The sequence below is a fragment of the Brachyhypopomus gauderio genome, unplaced genomic scaffold (genome assembly GCF_052324685.1).
Source record: "Brachyhypopomus gauderio isolate BG-103 unplaced genomic scaffold, BGAUD_0.2 sc45, whole genome shotgun sequence".
In the NCBI taxonomy this organism is placed as follows: Eukaryota; Metazoa; Chordata; class Actinopteri; order Gymnotiformes; family Hypopomidae; genus Brachyhypopomus; species Brachyhypopomus gauderio.
This window is the reverse complement of record NW_027506871.1, coordinates 1,126,550-1,144,381: the sequence shown is the minus strand read 5'-3', so window position 1 is coordinate 1,144,381 and position 17,832 is coordinate 1,126,550. Positions and strand designations below refer to the sequence as shown.

General features: G+C 37.5%; 3 protein-coding genes across 5 annotated transcripts; 1 reads left to right on the top strand and 2 right to left on the bottom strand.

Annotated features, from left to right (window-relative positions):
• Positions 1 to 527: 527 nt before the first annotated feature.
• LOC143486735 (uncharacterized) lies at positions 528 to 5,286 on the bottom strand. 2 transcript variants are annotated; one of them, XM_076986130.1, is made up of 12 exons: positions 5,124 to 5,286; positions 4,508 to 4,629; positions 3,825 to 4,131; positions 3,650 to 3,735; positions 3,381 to 3,433; positions 3,156 to 3,195; positions 3,018 to 3,067; positions 2,844 to 2,930; positions 2,345 to 2,658; positions 1,948 to 2,126; positions 1,118 to 1,290; positions 528 to 830 (listed from the first exon to the last, which is right to left on the bottom strand). In XM_076986130.1, the coding sequence occupies exons 2-12, from the start codon at positions 4,595 to 4,597 to the stop codon at positions 533 to 535; spliced, it is 1,677 nt and encodes a 558-aa protein (XP_076842245.1). In that variant the 5' UTR covers positions 4,598 to 4,629; positions 5,124 to 5,286; the 3' UTR covers positions 528 to 532. The 2 variants fall into 2 exon arrangements, with proteins under 2 accessions (XP_076842245.1, XP_076842243.1); XM_076986128.1 differs by lacking the exon at positions 5,124 to 5,286 and adding an exon at positions 4,879 to 5,091.
• Positions 5,287 to 5,591: 305 nt separating this feature from the next.
• LOC143486734 (uncharacterized) lies at positions 5,592 to 11,759 on the top strand. Of its 2 annotated transcripts, XM_076986126.1 has the most exons (15): positions 5,592 to 6,863; positions 7,473 to 7,613; positions 7,736 to 7,780; positions 7,895 to 7,957; positions 8,165 to 8,365; positions 8,501 to 8,739; positions 8,814 to 8,926; positions 9,191 to 9,459; positions 9,537 to 9,734; positions 9,836 to 9,922; positions 10,280 to 10,530; positions 10,622 to 10,750; positions 10,844 to 10,984; positions 11,056 to 11,161; positions 11,264 to 11,759. In XM_076986126.1, the coding sequence occupies exons 2-15, from the start codon at positions 7,556 to 7,558 to the stop codon at positions 11,479 to 11,481; spliced, it is 2,118 nt and encodes a 705-aa protein (XP_076842241.1). In that variant the 5' UTR covers positions 5,592 to 6,863; positions 7,473 to 7,555; the 3' UTR covers positions 11,482 to 11,759. The 2 variants fall into 2 exon arrangements, with proteins under 2 accessions (XP_076842241.1, XP_076842242.1); XM_076986127.1 differs by lacking the exon at positions 11,056 to 11,161 and having other exon boundaries at positions 5,592 to 7,613; positions 11,264 to 11,675.
• A 67-nt stretch (positions 11,760 to 11,826) lies between these two features.
• LOC143486736 (uncharacterized) lies at positions 11,827 to 14,653 on the bottom strand. The gene is made up of 6 exons (XM_076986131.1): positions 14,113 to 14,653; positions 13,836 to 13,969; positions 13,274 to 13,421; positions 12,789 to 13,037; positions 12,327 to 12,594; positions 11,827 to 12,059 (listed from the first exon to the last, which is right to left on the bottom strand). The coding sequence occupies exons 1-6, from the start codon at positions 14,475 to 14,477 to the stop codon at positions 11,859 to 11,861; spliced, it is 1,365 nt and encodes a 454-aa protein (XP_076842246.1). The 5' UTR covers positions 14,478 to 14,653; the 3' UTR covers positions 11,827 to 11,858.
• Positions 14,654 to 17,832: the final 3,179 nt, after the last annotated feature.

Below are 17,832 nucleotides of genomic sequence, written 5' to 3'. Positions count from 1 at the left end.
TTCTGTTACGGCCTGTCTAGGCGTGAGGACCGTAACAGTGGTGTATGTGAACAGCAGTGCGAATGTTAGTGATGATGGGACAACAGGAGTGGGTGGTTAAAGGTGTATTATACAGAAATTGTAATTTACAAGATATATACATACACGTAACTGGTCTCAGCTTCAGGAGTGGCCCAGGCCAACATAACAAACAGAACTGAACTATAAAATAAACCAAACACTAATTACTCTAACAGAAAACAAACATACAATACTACCCTAACTCCCTAACAAAAAACCATACAAACAAACCCAAATCCCAAAACAAAATGGCAGCCACTCCCTACTTACCAGAACACCAACAACACATAGAATATTTACAAAATGTACAACCGGCAGACAATCCAACAGGGGCAAAGGCAAAAAGCATAAACAAGTTCAAAGCAGTCAAAAACCAGAGTTCTAAGATGAGGTACAAATGCAGAATACTAATAACTAACACCAACACCACCAAGGAGCAAAAATGTCTCGCTGGGAGGCACCGGGAAGGGCCTTATATAGTGCAGGGTGAAATGGAGTCTGGAGCGGAGTCTGGAGCGGAGTCTGGAGCGGAACAGACAGCAAACACAACACACAACACTATCATAGGACATAACACGGCCCAGTAACCCAACGTTTGACCTTCTCTAATTCTCCTGTTGCTCCCGGATGGACTGAGGTCAGGTTGGAAAAGACTCTCAAGTTGGAGAGCAGTGAGTTTCTTCTCTGAGTGGCACAGGACTGGGACCAGCAATGTAGGGTAAAGCTGCAGTGCTGTCAAAAACTGAAGGGCTGAAAGACCTTCTTTAAATCTGGAGAGGACAACACACTGTTACACTGCTTTATAGTATACCAATCATAGTATACCAATCAGTAAATAGTATGCCAACATAATACAAATAGTATGATGACAATATAAACATTCTCTAAAATGACAATCTGCTAAATCACCAGAAACATTTTAAATGTGCTGTACATTATTTATACAGCCCTTCACACAGTATTCATTCCAAGTTGTCTGTTAACAGCTACACTGTGGACCAGCAGCACTTGTTTGGAACATGGCAACCAACACAAAATTCTAAGAATAGGATGTTACCTGTTGATTACACACGAGTTGCGGTCAATAATATACCATCGAAGATAGTCTGACACAATTGTTCCCTTTTCTTCAAGAGTATTCACATGTCTCAGACAACCAGCTGTCTGTAGCATTGTACTATGCCTTAGCATACTTTCTCGCAGCGCATCCACTGAAGCAGCACTCTCAATCTACAACACAAAAAAAGAAAATACATGTACAAACACCAGTGTTACAACTGTGCTGAGAATACCACTTATATATTCCATGCTTTGGGGTAGAGTGGGCTCATTGAGAAACAGGAGAAAAGGTAACTAAAACAAAAAGGTCACTTACTCCTTACCTTTCTCTTAAAACCAGGGGCGATTTTAGGATCTGGTCTTTAGGGGTGCCCAGCCCCTATTGCGTAGGTGCAGAGCAAGTTTTTTGCATAATATAATGTTTAAAAAATGTGTTGAGCCAGGGGGTGCTAAGCAACTTCACGGTGGTGCTCTAGCACCACTAAAAATACCCTAGCCCCGCCCCTGCTTAAAACTATAATTTTCTGATTATTTCCAACAGGAAGTTAAATTAGTTGTGTTTTCAGTAGTGAAATGAGCATCCCTTCAGTTGCATTTACTCTACTGATTGAGAAACTAAAACTGGTTCATTCAATTACATGTTGTTCAATGTTTGGTCAGGCAAAGTGTATGGGGTTCAAACTCCATCTGGGTTTGTTCTACACTATAGGCCTACCAATAATACTTGGGCAAGGCTCCTAACACTACTCGCATGCCTCTAACATGACTGAAGATCATAAGTTGAGATGAATGAGAGCATCTGCCCTAACATAGGCTTTGTTTTCTTACCTCTCGCAAAGCTTCCCCTATTCCTTCATCAGTTATTAAATCAACTGTTCCTTTGAATGAACTCTGCCCTGCAAGGTAAAGTACAAGCTCTTCCGATAGGAAATGTGGGCCTGGACCGCCATGCACCACTGAAACTGCAATCATCTTTCCTGCCATGTAGTACTCATCCTCCCTGACAGCTGTGAATGAAAATTATTAATATTTCTATATTCAGATACACTACATAAACATCTATATAGCCCGCCCGTTCACATTTTTACTGGCCCACAGCCTCTAGTGCAAAATGCGGGCCCGCGTTCAAATTTTCCGGCCCACAGCCTCTGTTGACCACAGCATGTTATATTTCACCAGAAGATGGCAGTGATTTCTAACCCCCCCTCCCCCCCCCCATGCATACCATTTGCATTGTAGACCAAAAAACGTTGTCCTGCTGGTCCATCAAAAATAGGCCGATCTTTCAGATTGTTCATTAGTAGAGTTAGAAACTCTCGTCTTGGACCACCTGCATCGATTCCATCTTCAAAAACACCAGCATCATCAGTAAATCTGACCAGCATGTCACAGCTTTCTGAATAGGTTGCACGCTTGAAACCTCGGACTGCTCCATCCCAGACATTTGACCGTGAAATGTTGAACCGGCTGACTCTTCCATGATCAATTGGATGCGACAGGTTTGTGATGATATCAGGTAGTGTAATTTTTACTTCCTCTCTGTAATTACACAAAAGTGACCTACATTGGTAAAGATTTCAGACAGTACACAATTTGCTATTTTACACAACGCTACATAAGCCTGTAGTATAAGGCTGCTTTCATATATTGCCAGAAATTAAATCTTAAAGCTGTAAATGTAAAGAGAAAAATTGTGTTGTCACAACCGGCAACTGTCAGCTTACATGGTCAAGTCTGGAATAGTCTTAAAATCTACAGGGACAGGCTCTTCATCCTCTTCCACACATGGTGCATAAAGGTCTGTGTATTTACTGTAGAGAAATGGCCATTTTACAAAAAATTAAAAATGACACTATAAGTGATTTACAAAATGAGTTATCAAAATTTTTTTTCCTTACCTGTAGCAAGTTGACTTGACCAGATTGTCCTCTGAATCAGATATTACTATCTGAAAAATAAATTGACAAAGGAACCTAAATGTCCAACACAACACAAAACTGAAAGCAAAGAAATTGAACTAAAGCCTGCTTTAATACCTGTTCATGATTTACTGTAGAGGAATGTCCTACTGCACCTCTGAAATATGTTAAAAGTACTAGTTTAGTGCAACAGGGTAATCTTGATTGTTATATTTCACATAAATTTTGCACTGCTTAGAGGAAAAACTGGTCTCAACATAAATTTAAGGGTCTGCTCCAAACATGTGACCTCAACACATACTATATTTGACAAAGGACTTACGTTTACATGTTAGTACTTACACTTCATCTTCGGGTCTGTTGTTTGGTGTACTTTGGTTCTGGGGTTTAAAAACCTGAGGTTAAAAACAAACAATTCACAAAAACATTAGGTAGTATGTACTGTGCTTCTCTTACGACACATATACTGACCAGCCAGTTCATTAAAGCCACCTCACTCCTCCACTCATATCCTCACTCTGACTACTGACCATAGAGATGCACACTGTAGTTCAGATTCAGTGTTCAGGATTAAGTATATTTTTTCCTAATTTGCTTAAATGTTAACTCACCACAGTGTCAGCCTCACTGAATTCAGCTCTGCTCCTAGTTGTGATGACAATTTCAGAATCAGAGTCTGATTCTGAGTTAACATTGACTGCAGATACATGAAACAAAATAAAAATTAAAATCACAATTATGTATGTAACCGTAATTATATAAAAGTACTATATCAGATCCACAGACCTTCTCCAAAATGTTTTTGCAGGCACACAAACAAAGTGATCCTGCAATACGTCTTTCCAATTTCCTTTTTATATCCAGCCAATGTGAATGACCTTTCAGTCCCAGGCACATAGACCACCTCAGAGCAGTCTGGATACAAAAGGACATATGGTCCTTCTTCCATGTCCTTGTAAAACACCCTCATTTTCTGAACAGCTTGTTTCAGCAAATCACGTGCTTCTATCTCTGGGTCAGTAAGTAAGGGGAGTGTTTTTCCTCTCACAGGTTTTAAGTCACATCCATGTGGTACCATCAATCCAATGTTTATCTAGCAAAATAAACAAAGAATATGATTACTGTACATTTTATATGCAACAGCTATTTAAATAGCAATACAAACGTTCATACTGTAATGAATATTATATAATGAAATCTGTCCTTGTAAGCTAATCTGTGGTTATTTTTTTTTTGACTGTAACTAATGCTAAAATGGCCCAAAGCAATGAAAAATAGAGAGGCCTTCTATTTTCTATTTTTACCCTGGATGCTTAAAATAGTCATATAGATTATAGACACTATGATCGATTCCAGGTCCGCCGACGGGCCTGGGATTTTTTACCATTTTTAATCAAATTCGTCTACTGATAAAACCTGACCTAACTGTAAACACATTCTCTTGCAGCTATCCATGTTGAGCAACTTACCTGAACTTGTCTCCTTTCTTGTTTTGATCGTCTCTTTGGCCCACAGCTAAAGGCCTGTCTTTCTTTTGATTTGCTGTTTCTGTACTCCATGAAATGTTTGTAAGATGGGCAAGGCTGTTCAGCTGGAACAAACAGACCTAATCAACATTTTCAACTGAAAGTTATCAATCAAACATCCGTCATTCCTGCTCTCCCACAAAATATTATTTTTTCTGTCATTCTTGTCCCGATTGTTATGCCAAGCTGGCTTCATATTTTGGCAGCCCTTTTCTAATCAAATAAATGAGTGCATAGCATAGCTAGCTAGCGTTTACAATTCTATCCTTACATTACTAGCGTTTACATTACTAGCTAGCTAGCGTTACACTTACTGTCATTAACATTTCCAAGTGGTTTAGACATCGACGTAGCATTGGTTTCTGACTGCTCTTTTAAAAACTCCAAAGACTTCCCACATGAAAAACAAAAACTCGCCAACTGGCTAAAATGGGTGCCGCAAAATGGACAAAACATTGCTAATCTTGACTTGACCGCTAACTCCACTCACTCTATCCCCGCGAACAAGTTTGATTGACACAATGGTCAGCAACAAGCACTTCCTTTGTTTTGTACCTACCCTTTCCGTCAGATTCGCCGTTTGTAAATTTGTTTCGGTAGCCTACTGGTAAAAGTGTTTCGGTAGCTGGTAAAAGTGTTTCGATACTTGTAAATTCGTTTTTTGTATTTTTGTAAATTTGTTTCCTAAAATGTAAACTTGTTTTGCCCTTATCGGCCACCGTAGTAATCGGACCGAGAACTGATCGTGCCGCAGGACGGATGGAGAGACGCGGCTAAATGAAAGACGTTTGCTGAAGCGCCCAATGCGAGGACTTCCCAACTGGGTCTGTCTATCCCTGCTCAGACTCCTATGATGACAGACTGTGTACATTTCCCCTGTTCACCGTTTTAATCTGAGTCAGAATTAAGTGTGTTTTCTTATGGTCAAATATCCTATGAATGTTTCTTAACCAGTTCCCTTCTCTCAATATGTCTGGTACAAGCAATTTTTAGAAACCTATGATTTTATTATTTTCCTCTTGTTGAGATTTACATTTTAATCCCTTCATATATTGTTTACATTACAGTATTGATCAAGCAGCTTATCATAATCCATATATAATTTGACCAGTCTTAAAGTATTAATTAAACTTCTAATATTAATCACTTTATGTTTTGCTTACAGTATAGTATTAATCAAATAGCTAATTATCAAGTGTGTCTGAGAAAAGGCCTGTATGCTCTGTCCCATATTCCAAATGCCTGTCGTTTTCTAAAAGAACAGGATGCTTAAGAAGAAGAATAAGAACGTATATCAGTTTGACAGGACCAGGAAGCGAAGGCCTCTCTCCCACTCTTAGTAAGGAAACATTTGTATGTTTAACGTATGTGATCTACGTGCAACTCCTATGTATGGAACCACTATTAAGTCTGTGAAAATCATAATTGGCAAAAGTCATTGTAAGATTTAGGGAAAAAACAAGATGAGCTCAGCGGATTGTGAATGTCTTAGACAATCAGCCTTTTGTCTAACAGGCTAGGTTAGGGAAAGTCCAAAAGAAACGGGGGGGCTTATACCCAGGCCTCACTATAAAGAACAGGAGGAAAATGGTGTCGGGCAGAGACCTGCGCACAGAGCCATAGGGTAGAGTAGATAGGCTTGTGTGTGTTCTCTCCAGAGCGCTCTGTATTTTTGTATACATTTAATAAAAGGATAAAGACAAGACTGGTAATGTTTTCTCTTGCAATCAACGAGCATGCTGTGCTAGGTGAAAGAGGATCAAAGCACGACAATTGGTGACGCCCGACGTGATTGCAGGATATTTTGGAACTTTTTTTCTCATCTAATGACTGTCAGTTTGTCCGTGCCGGCACAAGAACAGTGGTAAGGCAGAGCCAGTTAAACACTAAATCTGCAAAATTGAATTGTAACCAAATTGTGGTGAACTGACAGTACTTGGATGATTCTAAATTAAATCCAGTCTTTTGTCTAAAAAGGTAAAAGTATATGGTTAAAAAGTTGTAACCAAGGAATAGGGTTTCAGTCCCTAAGGTAAAAAGGGTTTGAGTCCCTACCGGCTTAAGTTGCTTTATTTCCGTGGTTTGGCGAACCGAACCTTTCGTTTGACGAGACGATTGGGATACGCAGGGGTTCGAGTCCCCGCGAGCTAGGTTTTGAGTTGACCTTTGGACCGGAGGAATCCATAAATAGGCTTAATTTGGACAAAGCAAAAAGCCGGACAAATAACCTGAATTGATTGAGGGTGGTAAAACCTCGTGGTGTCAGAACAGAACTCTTATTCTATATTTAAAACTTCAGGTGAGTATCTGTGTTTTTTTTTATCAACATGTGAGGAAATGCAGAAGTCATACAAAACAGTTTGACGTAGAATTAAATACTTTAGAGGAACAGATGAATATGACCAGTAAAGTGATTTATACTATTGAAGAAAATCATAAGAAGTGGCTGGCTGGTATGCGACATTAAAAAGTTTGGGTGACCAAGATAGGACCGTGCACTGTACACCCAGGTTTGGTTTTAATTAATTATTTTAGTAATCATTAATTATTATTTCATGTTTTATAAAATATATATATATATATATTGCCATTACTAAATAGAACTAGTTGTTATCAATATTGAGCTGAAATAGGCATTGCAATATGGAGGACGAAAGGTGACAAATAAATAAATAAATAAATAAATAAATGTACAGCCTAAAAGTAGAAATTCATGAACAAATACATAAATATTCGACATAAAATAGTTTTTATTTATTTTTTATGTATTTAAATGTTTTTTTTGTGGATTTATTTATTTATGGATTTAAGAATTAATTTATTTGTGGATTTATGGATTTAAAGATTTATTTATTTATGGATTTATTCCTCAAGTCCATGTTAATGAAGTGGGCGGGGACTATTGCAGTTCTAACGAGCTATTGGTCGAGGGAGGTGTGGATGAGCTGCAAGGCGGACAAGACATAACTAGTGATCCTTAATCCTTACAAAATGGCACGTGGAAAGTTGTCCCAGGTCCTGCGAGAAATCGCAGATGAGCTGGATAAGCGTAAGTTTCGTGTTTTTAATTATTTTTGCTGATTATCAAAATGTATTTATACCGAAGAACGCCACCGTTATACTCTTTAATGAAATAATGTCCTCGTGTTCTAACTGCCCCTCTCCTTGCAGCGTCAACATCTGCAGCAACCTCAGTCGCAGTCGATCTGAACCAGTGTAGGTTTAGCGTTTTCATTCTTTTCTATCGATTATTAAAATGCAGTTTTACCCAGGAACGCCATAGTTGTACTGTTGTTTAGTTAAATAATGGCCTCATCCTTCTCCTTGCAGCAACCTCGTCTGCAGCGGCTCAGTCAAGCACAGGTTCAGCTCAACATATACACCCTGTAGATGGTATGTGGCTTATTTGGGTCAAAGAACCCACAAGCATCCAGGAGCCGAAGTTAATGCGAAACGTGTCCCAATAGTATTCAGCTGTAGCCGCTAGTTCTTAGCCTAGCTAATTGCAGATTAAGTTAGCAACGACATCACTAGCTAGAAAGCACATTTACGTGATTGGAATGACAAAAACTCACAAATACATTTGTTGTGCCACTATAGCGGAAGTTGCCAGACTGTTTCGGCCATATAAAGGAAGACCGCTGTCCAGGCGTCAAACGTTTGGACAATTAAGACAGCCCTGTTCATATACTCATACGTTCTGCTGTCTGTCGGACAAAAATGCAGAATCTGTTCCTACTCGTCAGCTGAAACGGCGACTGAGCACATTTGGTTTAGGGGAGAAGCGCGTTACCTATCGAGGTGAGTGACCTGTGTTTATGATACAGAAAATTTAAATAGTTCGTTCTTTAGTGTGTTAAGAATCTTAAATAATTATTTTTGATAACATTGCAGTTTTGAGAAACTTTCTAATTATTAATAATTGTTTTTTATAAGGCAACCATAAAAGTCCAGATGAATTCAAAAGGTTCCTTTTGGAGGCGTATCCCAAACTGAGACAGGGTGGTGGATTTGAGCTCTTGAGAATTGCTGGTACAACTAAAAGTAGGCAACTGAGTATCATACCTTGTCCCAGGGAAGGATATGATGTGAATTATTTAAAGGATCCACAGACTCAAATAGGTCACGCTACAGTATTCATTCGCCCACTACAGAGGAATCTTGATATGGACAATGTAAGTAACTCAGTTCGACAGAAATTTGTCTTTACTTTTTTCTATTGTTTTAAACAATGTATGTTGATCCTTAGGAACCTGAGGCAGAGATTTGTGAAGAGGTAGCTGGACCACCTCAAGAATGCATGACATGTGGTGCTGAATTTCCTTTTGCAACAATCAAGTTTCACAGTGATGAGTGCCTAAGGTAATTTACAGTGGAATTTAAAATACATTGTGAAAAGCTGGATACACCATTTACATCTTTAGAAAATGAGAACGGAAACCTTTTGAGTTTTAGATATTGGTTGTAGTTAGTGTGATTGGTTTGTGCTCTGGTTATTTGAAATGAACTCCACTACTTGTTATTCCTTTAGAGGAAACTTCTGCACCTTCATAGTGGCTGAATATAATTTATGAGGGTTTTCTTTTTAGCCTAACAGTCAGTTTAATTTAAATATTTGCATGTAAGGAAGTCACAGGATAGTGAGCAGGTAGTGTGTGAGGGAGGCCCAGAAAGTCCCTGCTCCAGCACCAGTGAGGGGAGACCCAGACAGTCCAGCTCCAGTACCAGTGAGGGGAGACCCAGACAGTCCAGCTCCAGTACCAGTGAGGGGAGACCCCTGAGAAGCTCAGGACAGCCTGAAACTGACAACAGTATCAACTTGGTGCCATCTCAGGGCAATGAACTATATTCACACATTATTGATTTGGACAGCATTGAGGAGAGGGAACCGGATGGTCTGTACACCTGCATAATATACTTATTTTTATGTCGGTAGTTGGAGCCTGTAACAAATAATCTTTATTATTTACAGATTGGAAAAATGAGCCAAATCCAGCATATGCTGCAAAGAAATTCAGAGACAGCCTGTTACAAAAACACGAAACTGGAAAACCACTACATCTTCAAATGGATCTCAGAGATACTCCAGCAGACAGGGAGAGGGCAATCCTGTCTTTTTATAAGATGGCTAATATTGATTGGGCTTGCCCATTGTCTTGCACACTCAAGGGTAATGTTGACAAAGACTTCGGAATAAGTGTACTTGATGGACATAAAAATGCTTTCTTATATATCTGGTTATGTATGAAATGTTTTTTTTATGCTTTTTAGGTGATCCAGCTATTGGAGATGGGGTGATGCGCCATTTCTTTGAAACCATTATGTCTAAAATTCAACATGGTTTTGAAATAAACTTTAGTAAGTCATGGTATCTTTGTATGCACTTTAAAGGGAAATGTATAGAGCGAATCAGTGCACATTGTTGCAACCTCTCTCCTGTCTTTTTAAATGATTTGACAATCTGAGGGCATCTCAAAAAGCAGTGTTCTTTTCGGCCAGCATATTTTGCTTCTTAGTTTTTAATTACTGTGCTGTTTAAAGGAAATGTTATTGCTGTTTTAATGTCCCTAAAGTAAATGCTAATATATATTAATATACATAACAGGCTATCAATCAGCTTTTTGCCTTAATGCAGTGATCATTTAACAGGGAAAGAGAATGTTAGTCAAATGTTTTAAAATGTGTTTTTGATTAACAAAGCAATCTTCTTTGAAGTGCCAGGAGGAACACTTCTATTTGAAGGTGAAAAAGACCATCTGATTCCATCAACATCTCAACTTCTTTTTGAGAGCGATTTCTTTCTTGTTGCTGGCCGAATGATGGGTCACTCATTCCTCCATGAAGGGCCAACCTTTGCTGGACTAAGCCCAGCAATTATGCATGTGTTGTTTGGTGGGTCGCCAGAAACGACCACAATTGAGATTGCAGACTGTGCTGACACTGATGTCCGTGACCTAATCAGTATGGTATGTTCCTTTTAGATACTGTTTTACAAGGATGATTGTACAATTCCACTTGCATATTTATGTATGAACAAATTATAACATTATATTTTAGCTTGAGAGTTCAAAGGAACTTGCAGCAGAAGACAAAACAAAAATCACTGAGCTAGCAGTGTCCTGGGACTTACCGGCGTTGACATCACAAAACAGAATGTGGCTACATGACAAACTTCTCTATCATGCAGTGAGTTGTCTGTCCTCTTATTGTGTGTCTAGGTGGTAGAGGCAAGTAAGACACATGAGTCTCCTCATTGTTATCAATACTCAATTTTTGCAGGTCATTGGGAGGACATGGAAGCAAGTGAAGCAGTTAAGGCGTGGCTTAAAAGAAACTCTGATCTGGCCCTTGCTGACTGAGCGAAAGGATACAATCCCTTTTCTTTTTCCACGGTCCTCTGACATGCAGTTCACTCCTGAGGTAAATGTGGGTCTGTAGAATAAACCTGTTTATAGATGGATGTTTTAAAGTTCATTAACCTGTTCTATTAGATGATTCTAGAAAAAGTCAATTGGCCAGTACACAATGAAGACAGCGAGGTTAACCTGGAGGACCAGTGTAGGCTTACTGAATTTCTTCGCAGATTCATTGAGAATAGTACGTGAATTTTGTGTATTGATTATTGAATTAGGGAAGTTGATTATAGATTCACATTTTATGATTTTCATTGTTATTCATTTGAAGAGTTTTTATATGCAGGCTCCTCAAACATCCTGCATGTTCTTCTGCGATTCTGGGTGGGCTGGAGCATGCTGCCAAGATACCTTGATGTGGAAGTGGTGGAATGTACCTTCCCCAAGTCCAACACATGCTTTCATCTGCTAAAACTACCCGGCCACTATAAAGAATACCTGGCCTTTGAAAAGGACTTGCTCGCAGCAGTCTGGAGCACGGACAGTGGATTTGGCTTGATCTGAGACTTTTAATTAAAATCAATAGGAGTTATGAGATATTCATCATTAATTAATATCTGATTAATCCAAATAAAGTGTCATGTTCGTTAACATTTATGCATTTGGACAAGAATTGCACTTACCAGCTAGAACGTTAATAATAATAATATTCTTTTGTTACTCTTTATGGACAAGTCAGATTGTGCAGTACATTTGTTTATTGCAGCGTGTCTGGAAAAACTCAAACATGCAGTATTATTTTTACAGTGAAGTTGTTCTTAAATGTAACATTCAATAAAAATTCTGCTGAAATACAATGTTAGACTGATGAGAATCCAAACAACTAAAAGTGAGTGCAGGAGCTCATTAGGTACGTCGTGTCAGAAAATGTTGGGAACAAATTAGGATTGTATTTCCTCTATTAAATTGACTGTTTCTAAATAAATGTCAAGTGCACATGACAATGGGCCTTCTGGAGTTGGCAGTCTTTGAAGTTCCTGCTCAGTAAGTGGCCGTTGGAGCTGAACCTCTGGAATCTCAAGCCCTGGTTGATGGTGACTGTAAGACCCTGTCCAGTCAACTCCATACTCCGTGCTGTTAACCTAAAATTGATGAAGTTGTTCAAGTTGAAGGACCAATATATGTGGTAATTATATAACAAGCTGTTAAAAGAACCATACAACCTAATCAAATTAGTTTCCACTGAAATATTAATAAAGCAATTAATATGTAGGTAGAGCCAATATCATGCATTAATCTATGTAATTTATACAGCTGTGAATTATACAACATTGAATTCAACTCAACAATTCTTAGTAATAAATGTGCATTTAGGACAATGATGAAGACAAACGTATTTTAATATTAACCTGTGCAGGGTCTTGTACTTCCACATGCTTATGAAGTGCCCAGAGCTGCAAAGGAGATTGGTTCTGCTCTGTGCGCAGTCTATGGTGATTCCAGGAGTCCTTAAAAAACTGAAGATGTCTCTGAATTAGTGGGAGAAAGCACCAGTGCAGTGCAAAAAGATGAACATCCTCATCTGGATTCAGAAGACCTTCTCTCTCAAGGTTTGTGAAGATCGTGTAAAACAGATCCAACACTCCAGAATAAACGTCCCTCCACAACCTCTCAATTCTTAAACAAGAAAAAAAGAGCAAAAGATACAATGAAATATTAGATTCCTCCAGAAAGTTTTTGAGCTCTAGTGTAGATTGTGAAGATACTAATGCATTAATTCCTGTGATTTTTAAGACATGGTTATGGCATAGAGGTCTCCGTTATGTATCAGAGCTCAAGTACAGTGTTCATGAATGAGCAAATACTAACACCTTTGATTGTGGACACTTCTACCAGTAATAAATGAATTCCGGTTTTGTCCTCTGTTGGCAATCATGAAATGTGCCACATCAACATTCTCCCCTCCTTTGTCTGACCTCACACGAGATGGCACACCATAGACGCTTACAGCTTCTAAAAAGCTGGTCAAGACTGTGGAGGCTCTGTTGTTAGTAGCTGCCTTCAGGTACACTATGAGCCTGCTGTAGCCATCTACACCACCATGAACAACAATACGCCATCTAAAATAAAAAAACTGAATGTTAATACTTTGTCTTAATCCAAATGTAGTTGTACAAGCCATTATTGTTGTACACAAAATATAACCGTAACTTTTACTGTACCTTTTTTTATTGAGCTTTTCACTGAACAACACTGTTTATGTACCGTCAGTCTCCACTGAGAAACCTTCATGTAATACTTATCTATTGAATTTTCATAGCAGTTAATTGTGAAATGTATTATGACACAGACTTACCGAATCAACTTATGATTTCCATCTATATGCCATAGACTGTTAGGTCCTGGCACATTATATCTTCTGCGCCTCCGTGGATTAAGGCGGAGGGTGCGGAAAGCCACTCCGTGCTCATCTACACGACGCATTGCATCTTGAACTCGCTGTCCTACAAAGGAAGAACAATAAAAAACAACTTTGAACAAGTGCAGTCATACCCATATAAAATCAAAATCATTTGAAATAATAAAAAAGGGTGAAGTCAGGTGAGTTAGGCCATCAGATTAGGCCATACAAGCTGATGTTAAATACTATTTCTAATATTCTGGGCCAAATTGTACTTGAGAGGTTGAAAATTATCTGACTGGTCTAAAGTTGATGTTCATTTCAGCTGAAATACGACAGATGTTTTAAACATTTTATATTATATATATATTATATATATATTATATATTATATTATATTATATATTTTCTGCTTCGGCAGAACAATAAAGTTTTATTCTATTCTATTCTATTCTATTTTATAAACATTTTATATTTATATATTTGTCAAAACAAATGAAATAGTAGTAGTTACTTACTCTGTATGTAGATCCCTCGGGCATTAAGATGTCCAACCATGAGTTTGTATCCTGAATTTGGATGATGAAGAAGAATGTCTCTCACCATGGCATCAAGGTCATTGTCATCCACCGACGAGTACAGATCACCGACTCTGTACAAATTATAAGCACGTTTATCCTAGCATGCATCCCTAAACACGATAGTTGAATCGAAGAGCTTCTACTACGGGTGCGTTTAAAGCAGAACACGTAGCCTAGTTATCTAGACAATGTAATAAGCTAGTTAGCCAATTACCTTAATCCATTCTGTGCCATCCTGCGACGAATGGTTCTTTCAGAGACTCCAAACACAGACGCTATTTGACCCGCTGTAAGGCCCATATGGACATATGCCTCTATTGTCTGCAATGGGAGCAAAAAAGCAGGGCGACCTGGACCACCCACGTTACCTGTCGCAGACACGGACTCGTGTTGAATTTGGTGAGCAACTTGCTGCAGGTTGTCCAAAATTGACAGGTCAATATCAATCTCTTCCCCGAGTTCCGACAACTCTAAAACTATTCCTTCAATCCTAAATGAACAGTCATCAAAGTGCCCACTGTCCAACTCTTCGGCTATTAATCTTATTTCCGCAGCAACTCTTCTCCTCATTTCTGCCATGACTACTTCTTGAGGTAGTTAAGTATTACTCACCAGATTCAAAAACAAGGCAGGAGTAATCGAACACACAGCTTTCACCAAGATTACCCAATAGCGTATTGATTTAGTCTACTTCATTAGCATATTGGAGAAGGAAATCCATAAATAAATAAATCCTTAAATCCAGAAATAAATAAATTCTTAAATCAATAAATCCATACAAAAAATAAATCCTTAAATCCAGAAATAAATAAATTCTTAAATCCATAAATAAATAAATACTGTTTTAAGTCGAACATTTATGCATTTATTTATTGATTTTTTACTTTTATGCTGTATATTTATTTATTTATTTATTTATTTATTTATTTGTCACCTTTCGTCCTCCATATTGCAATGATCATGTAGTAAGTAAAAGATAACTGAATATGTTAAGTTTATGATTGGTAGGGGTGGGGCCTGTTTGAATCGGACCACTGCACAGTGCGCATGAAGAGTTGTTCTGGTTGTGCATATTGATTGAAGAACCTTTCGTTATCACCCCGCTGCAGCCCAAATGTATGAGTTTTGAAATGAATGTTTCTTAAAATGAGTGTTTGCAATGTTGTCAGCTTTCAGTGTATGTAACTTATTTAGTTAACACAAATATATTCTTATCGGTTCATATAGCACTAGAGCAGGTGTCTGGCATTCACGATCATAGTGTAAGTATAACCGTAGCGTTGAAATATGTGTTCTGACGGTTCGGAGATTATGGCTAATTTCAACTATTAGTGTTGTATATTTTTATATTGAGGCGTCGGTCCAATGGGGGACAGCGCTGCTTCCCATGAGTCCTTGCGACTCCGGTATCGTTCTCTGTTAATGTGATGTCTATGCATCTAAGTTGATTGATTTGTGTACTTGATTATGTGCGTTGGTTTAAGTTTCCCTTCATCAGTTTATGTAGTTGTACTGTGTGAATTATTTCATGCCATGTTTGTGTAGTGTTGTCATGTTATTGCCATTCCCTCATGTTTCGTGTATAAATTAAGTCTATTTTATTCATATATTGTCATTGTTTGAGTGTAGTCTACGTTTCAGGCCTTCCCCTAGTCTGACTATACCTTTGAGGTTCACATATTGTGTTTGGTTAAGGGTTAAGGGTTTTCATTCGTTGGTCTGGCGTTCGTATGAGTTTTTTGGTCTACGTTATAGTTTGCTTTGGTCTCGGACTACACCTTAGGGATCATAAATCAAGTTCGGTTGTTAATTTCTTTATTTATTTCTTTATTTATTCACATTTATTTGAGCACAGTTTAAAACATTTTTTTCTTGTAATTCATTTGATTATGTGAAAAGGTACACCCTAAGAAGCTAAAGAGCTTTTAAGTGGGGACCGTACATAGTAATAGGTAACACGTAGTCCATTCTCCATATACACATCTATACACACATAAACACATTTTACATACTTATACATGTACATAAACTAATAATAATAATAATAACAACAATAACAACAAACGATAAACAAACACATAACATTGATCACAATTTTTCCCCAACCCAAACCTAGTTTTAGTTAGAGTCCATATGGTCTTTTCCCTTCCTGTCACATTCTGGTATAAATGTTTAAAATAATAAAGCGAATAATAGAAGAAATAATAATAGTAATTAGATTAGTTCATGTTTGAGCAATATATCAACAACAATTTCCTCCTTAATCTTGTTTTAAAAATCTGCAAGGATTGAGACATTTGTAAGTCTATATCCATATCATTCCATACCTGTGGTCCTTTACAGACTATGCCAAGACTAGTACATTTGAGTTTGCGTTTTTTTCCTGTTATATAATGCTTTTTCCTAGTCTGATAAGTATGAGAGGGGAAACATATTGGAATTAGATAACAAAGTCTATCATTGAGCTTATTTACAACAGAGTACATGGTACAAGCATTATGCAGAATATTGAGTTCCGTAATTTTCAGAAGACCCAATCGATAAAAAAGAGGTTCAGAAGGTGTGTCAAATCCGGACCAAGAAATGACACGAATAATTTTCTTCTGTAGAATGAGAAGTTTCTTCAGATGGCTGGGAAAGGTATTACTCCAAATAATATTACAATAATTCAAATGAGGTTCAAATAAGGTCCGATATAATATTACGAGTGCTTTTCCAGGTAAGAAATGCCTCAATTTGAGAAATAATCCAACATATTTTGATAATTTCTTTATTAATTCATCAATATGGCTCCTGAAGTTTACGAACTCATCTATATGAACCCCCAGGAATCTAGTATATGCCACTCTCACAATAGAGATACCGTTAATTTCTATTTTCACTTGTTCAATATTACTTCGATTTCTAGGTGAGCGAAATATGATAAAATTAGTCTTTTTTATATTTAAATATAATTTATTACTTTTTAACCATGTATCAACTTTATTTAATTCATCATTTAGAACATTTTCCAAAATATTTGTATTTTTGTGGGATGTAAATAAATTTGTCATCTGCAAACAGTATGTTATGTAGAATATTGGAGGAAAGTGGAAAATCATTTATATATAAAATGAAAAGAAGTGGCCCTAAAATAGATCCCTGGGGAACACCACATTGCATTATTTGATAATCAGACTTATAATTGTTTATAGCAACATATTGATGCCTCCCATATAAGTAACTTTTAAACCAACTTAAAGTTGTCCCTCTAATACCATAATATTGTAATTTATGTAATAAAATTTCAAAATCAATGGTGTCAAATGCCTTCGACAGGTCAAGGAAAACTCCAATACCACACTCGCCTTTTTCAATTGCTTCATTAATTTTTTCTAGAAGATCCAGAATTGCCATAGCAGTGGTACTCTTTTTCCTAAAGCCATATTGTGAAGGAGTCAAAATTTTGTATTTTTCCAAGAAATTATTTAGTCTGCTATATACAACCCTCTCCAACACTTTAGACAGTGCAGGCAATATTGATATAGGTCGATAATTGGAAAGATCATTTTTGTCCCCTGACTTGTATACCGGTACGACTCTAGCAATTTTTGTCATGTCAGGCACAACCCCACAGACCAAAGAAAGATTAATAGAGTAGACAAGTGGTTCCAGAATTTCATTTATAATACCTTTAAGAATTTTACTAGAAATATTATCTATACCAATAGTATGGGAGGTTTTCAGTTTCATAACTATTCTATACACTTCATCATTATCTGTTGGCCCCATAAAAAATGAATTAGAATAATTTCCTTGAAGGTATTTCCTAAACGTGATATTCTGTGGTTGATTTATGTTTGTAGATAGTTGTTTTCCAACTGAAATGAAATGATCATTAAATTTATTTACAAGGTTTAGACTGGCATTTCCTTCATTTTTGGGGTCTACCTTG

Excerpts from the sequence above, each read along its gene's own strand:
- LOC143486735 (XM_076986128.1), bottom strand. The coding sequence starts at position 5,020 with ATGTTTTGTCCATTTTGCGGCACCCATTTTAGCCAGTTGGCGAGTTTT. Across the intron at positions 4,630-4,878 it reads ACTTGGAAATGTTAATGACA|CTGAACAGCCTTGCCCATCT; the intron begins GTAAGTGTAACG and ends TGTTTGTTCCAG. Across the intron at positions 2,127-2,344 it reads TTTGGTCTACAATGCAAATG|CTGTCAGGGAGGATGAGTAC; the intron begins GTATGCATGGGG and ends TTTCATTCACAG.
- LOC143486734 (XM_076986126.1), top strand. The coding sequence starts at position 7,556 with ATGGCACGTGGAAAGTTGTCCCAGGTCCTGCGAGAAATCGCAGATGAG. Across the intron at positions 9,923-10,279 it reads TGGTTTTGAAATAAACTTTA|TGCCAGGAGGAACACTTCTA; the intron begins GTAAGTCATGGT and ends TCTTCTTTGAAG. Across the intron at positions 10,985-11,055 it reads ACATGCAGTTCACTCCTGAG|ATGATTCTAGAAAAAGTCAA; the intron begins GTAAATGTGGGT and ends CTGTTCTATTAG.
- LOC143486736 (XM_076986131.1), bottom strand. The coding sequence starts at position 14,477 with ATGGCAGAAATGAGGAGAAGAGTTGCTGCGGAAATAAGATTAATAGCC. Across the intron at positions 13,970-14,112 it reads ATGGCACAGAATGGATTAAG|AGTCGGTGATCTGTACTCGT; the intron begins GTAATTGGCTAA and ends TAATTTGTACAG. Across the intron at positions 13,038-13,273 it reads GGAAATCATAAGTTGATTCG|ATGGCGTATTGTTGTTCATG; the intron begins GTAAGTCTGTGT and ends TTTTTATTTTAG.